Source organism: Odontomachus brunneus, unplaced genomic scaffold, assembly GCF_010583005.1.
Source record: "Odontomachus brunneus isolate Ranch 3 - 2012 unplaced genomic scaffold, Obru_v1 Obru_scaffold_017, whole genome shotgun sequence".
Lineage (NCBI taxonomy): Eukaryota > Metazoa > Arthropoda > Insecta > Hymenoptera > Formicidae > Odontomachus > Odontomachus brunneus.
The window spans coordinates 1,534,603-1,538,128 of record NW_022639467.1 but is presented as its reverse complement, the minus strand read 5'-3'; the positions used below and the strand labels follow the sequence as shown (position 1 = coordinate 1,538,128).

Genomic DNA, 3,526 nt, shown 5'->3' with positions numbered 1-3,526 from the left:
CAAGAAAGATATAGTAAGTTTACTCTTGATCCGATAGACTGTTTGTCAAAAAACTTTTTTTTAATTTTTCGGGCTTATAATTAAACTTATTGATTTGTGCTTTTGGAACAATGTTTGGAACAACTAGAACAATCTATATCGGTATCGGAATGCTTTATTTTCAAAAAATGGGGTGCCAGGTCAAAAACATTTTTTTCATTTTTTGGACTTATAATTCAACTTACGGATTTGTCCTTTTGGAACAATGTTTGGAACAACTAGAACAATCTATTGCGGTATCAGAATGTTCGATTTTCGAAAAGTGGGGTGCCAGCTCAAAAAATCATTTTTTTTTTTATTCGAAAACCGTTTCGAATGAAGCAATATCACTTTGGAACAATGTGGTACAAAGTCAGAACAATCTGGAACAACTTTCAAAATTATAAATTTCAAAAAGTGGGGTGCCAACTTCATACACTCCAAACACGACTGTACAGTACGACGAGTTCACTATTTTTTTTTCAATATTTAATATCTAGAAAACGATCAATTATGATAAAAAATATATAAGAAGTAAAGTCGTAGAACTTTAAAAGATCTATTTAATAGTAATAATAATTGGGTTCTCTAAAGTCATATAAATTAAATTTTTTAAATGGCAATACCTATTTTTTGTCGCTGATTTTTATAGATGACATCGAGACCTTTTAAAAATATACATACTTCTTACACAAATCCGTACACTGAAAAAAAATATTTGAAAATTAACAAATATTTACATGTTTATATATTATTTATATATTATTTCAAATCACAATATAAAAATTCAGTTTATGTATAATTTAAAAAATATATTCGATCCTTTTTATTGTGTTAGTCGTAACTTCGAATTTTGGAAGTCTCTGTCCCGCTGTATATCACTGTGTTGTTCGCGCGTAATGAAAAAGCCATCGATTGCCTACGCACAGCAGGTAATTAACGGAGGCATAATTAACCGCCTGTTACATTCGCGCAGACATAAAAAATTTAGCCCCTCGTCACTCCTACGACATTATCAATTTATGGCCGACGTAATGGTCGGAGCGCGTAACGTCGGATTCGCCTGGAACTAGTTCCAACGATGTAAATTATCAATTATGATTTCTAATCGAAATTCTTTTAAACATAACGCATCGATGACGGCGCATTATTATGCAAACTAATCGGGAAACGAACGTTATCGGCGACGCATCATCCTCCACGGGACGCGTGCAATAACGCGCGTCGCTACAATTTCCCCGATCGAATAAGCATCACATCGCGGTCTCGAATGCGCATTCATTAATTCTCGCGTCAGCGCATAAAAATGGCTTGTCGATATTCGGACGAGAGGAAGGCAGGAAGGGGGTGCTTCTTTCTATTTTCTCTTTTTTCGCAAAACAATGCGTCTATCGGCATCGGCTCGCAAATGAGAACGTATATTAAATTGGACGTAGAAACGGGCGGTCGCACGTAACGTGTGCAAGAGGAAAAACTCACATTCTCTCGATTTCAATAACTGATTGCTTTCTTGTTCTCTGATACAGACCGATCGTTTCCTGTTTTCTTTGGCCTACTTGTTTGTTTGTTTGTTTTATTTATGAATACTGTCAGCAAAGCGAAAGGATCGCTTTTTTCCTCGGAACACGTCCGGAGTCGGAGACAGGGAAATAATTAATTTGCCGGGAATCGTGCTACATACAACAAATTCTCTTATTGAATACACATGTATCGCGAAACCCATCAGGAAAAAGCGTGCTGTAACCTTCCCTTCGCCGCTGACTGTACCTCATTTGGATATTATACAACTTAAATTAATTTACTCGCGTATACACATTATTGATTACAATTATTATTGTTATTTTCGTTGTTATTATTACTAATATTTATACGATATATCGAGTTATCCTTTCGAGCGCTTCGTCGAAATTGTTAATAAATCAATTAGTTCACGCAAATTCGCCCGAATGCGAGCCGAGGCATTTTTTCCAGCGACAACCACTTGGTCGTCGTTTCTCGTCATTGTGATAAGACGTCTCTGAAGTGTCCTCGCTCCTTTTTCAGGTCGTACCGCCGCCAGGAACCGTCACGTCCTCGCACACGCGCTCGCTCTCAGCACGTAGACGCACCCTCGAGTGCACTTCCGCCCCGGGACTGACGGTGCATCCTGCGACAGGAAGCGGCGCCACGTCGCCGAGAAGAGTCGGCTCCTTTCGCCGTAGCGGCGGATCCGACGATCGACCGCCTCTTCCGTCGTTCTGCCGTCGCAGACCGTCTTGGCAGGAGTTTGACGTGCAGGCCACTTCCGGGTAAGTAGCCCGTAACGAGTGCGCGTCTCTCACTACGCCGTGGAGAGCAACCACACTTCCGGTCTTCCGTCCCAGATACACTCCGTCGCAAAAAGTACGACGATACCATTTACGGCACGAAGTAAAACGAATTCGCAAGAACCATATCATACTTTCTTAAGAAAGAAAAAGAGAAGAAAAAAAAGAAGGAAAGAAGAACGTGAGAGGAAGATGATAACGTGGCAATGATGAAAAGCTTAAGGGAACATCAAAGTGGATGAGCAACTCCAAAAGTGTCCCAAATTTTAAAATCTTTTCTCCTTTTCGTCACGTATTCAGCAACGCTCCAATTCATTGTCGCGCATATTTTCAGTGTGCAAAAAGCGTCTGCGATTCTACACTGCCAATGTACGACGTAAACTTCGCGGAAGGAAGTCAGCATTTTGTCGGTAAAGTTTTCAAGCATCCCCTCGATAACGTTCCCCGAGCACGAGGTGTGCTGCGCGAAGACAGATGCGGCGATTTTCGCGCGATTCGCCGCAAGACGAATTATCGAGATTCACGAGACATGTTTTACAAGCGAGGCACGCACCTCACCTGATCGCGGTGAGCATCTTGGAGATTCGCAAGGAGCTCCTTGCCGAACAGAAGGAGTGTCTCGACAGGGCGTGCTCGAGCGAATAATTTTGTTCGATTGCCCGTCCGTCGAGGCTCCACGGCTGAATACTCCCAAATGCTCTTGGCGCGAATTGCATTCAATGTCGAATCCCCTCTAAGACACTACGCGAGCCGGCCATTCAGCACTTCAATTCGGTTATGACGACGTTGTGCGCTAAGCTTTCCAGTTAACTACGTCCTCAATCGCGCTGTTTGAGAATTGGCTGCTTCGGTTGGTCGGCGCGCGGAAACTTTTCTTTCGGACTGCACTGTGATAAAATTGAAGGCATGAAATCGTGCATCGTGCGATTCTAGCTTAACGTATTGCGTCATGACGAAAACTCAATCCGTACAAGGAACAACGGGCGTTCTCTGGCCGGAGTTTTACTTGCACGGCGCTAAATGCGAATGCACTTTTAATAAGGCCGCCGCGATGCATCGCGATTCCCCACGGAATCGGTTCGTTGCATATGCATGAACGCCGCCCATTTAACGCGAATTGTAATCTCTCTTTTTCAAGTTTGCCCCCTCCCCGCCTCCTTCTCTCTCTCTCTCTCTCTCTCTCTCTCTCTCTCTCTCTCTCT

General features: G+C 42.6%; 1 protein-coding gene across 4 annotated transcripts in view; it reads left to right on the top strand.

Annotated features, from left to right (window-relative positions):
- Positions 1–3,526, top strand: part of LOC116841695 (BAI1-associated protein 3) — a 124,636-nt gene that overhangs the window by 49,601 nt on the left and 71,509 nt on the right. For all 4 annotated transcript variants that reach the window (XM_032809960.1, XM_032809963.1, XM_032809961.1 and 1 more), the window contains one exon: positions 2,062–2,306. In XM_032809960.1, coding sequence (XP_032665851.1) covers positions 2,062–2,306 — 245 coding nt within the window. The remainder of the gene's footprint in view (positions 1–2,061; positions 2,307–3,526) is intronic.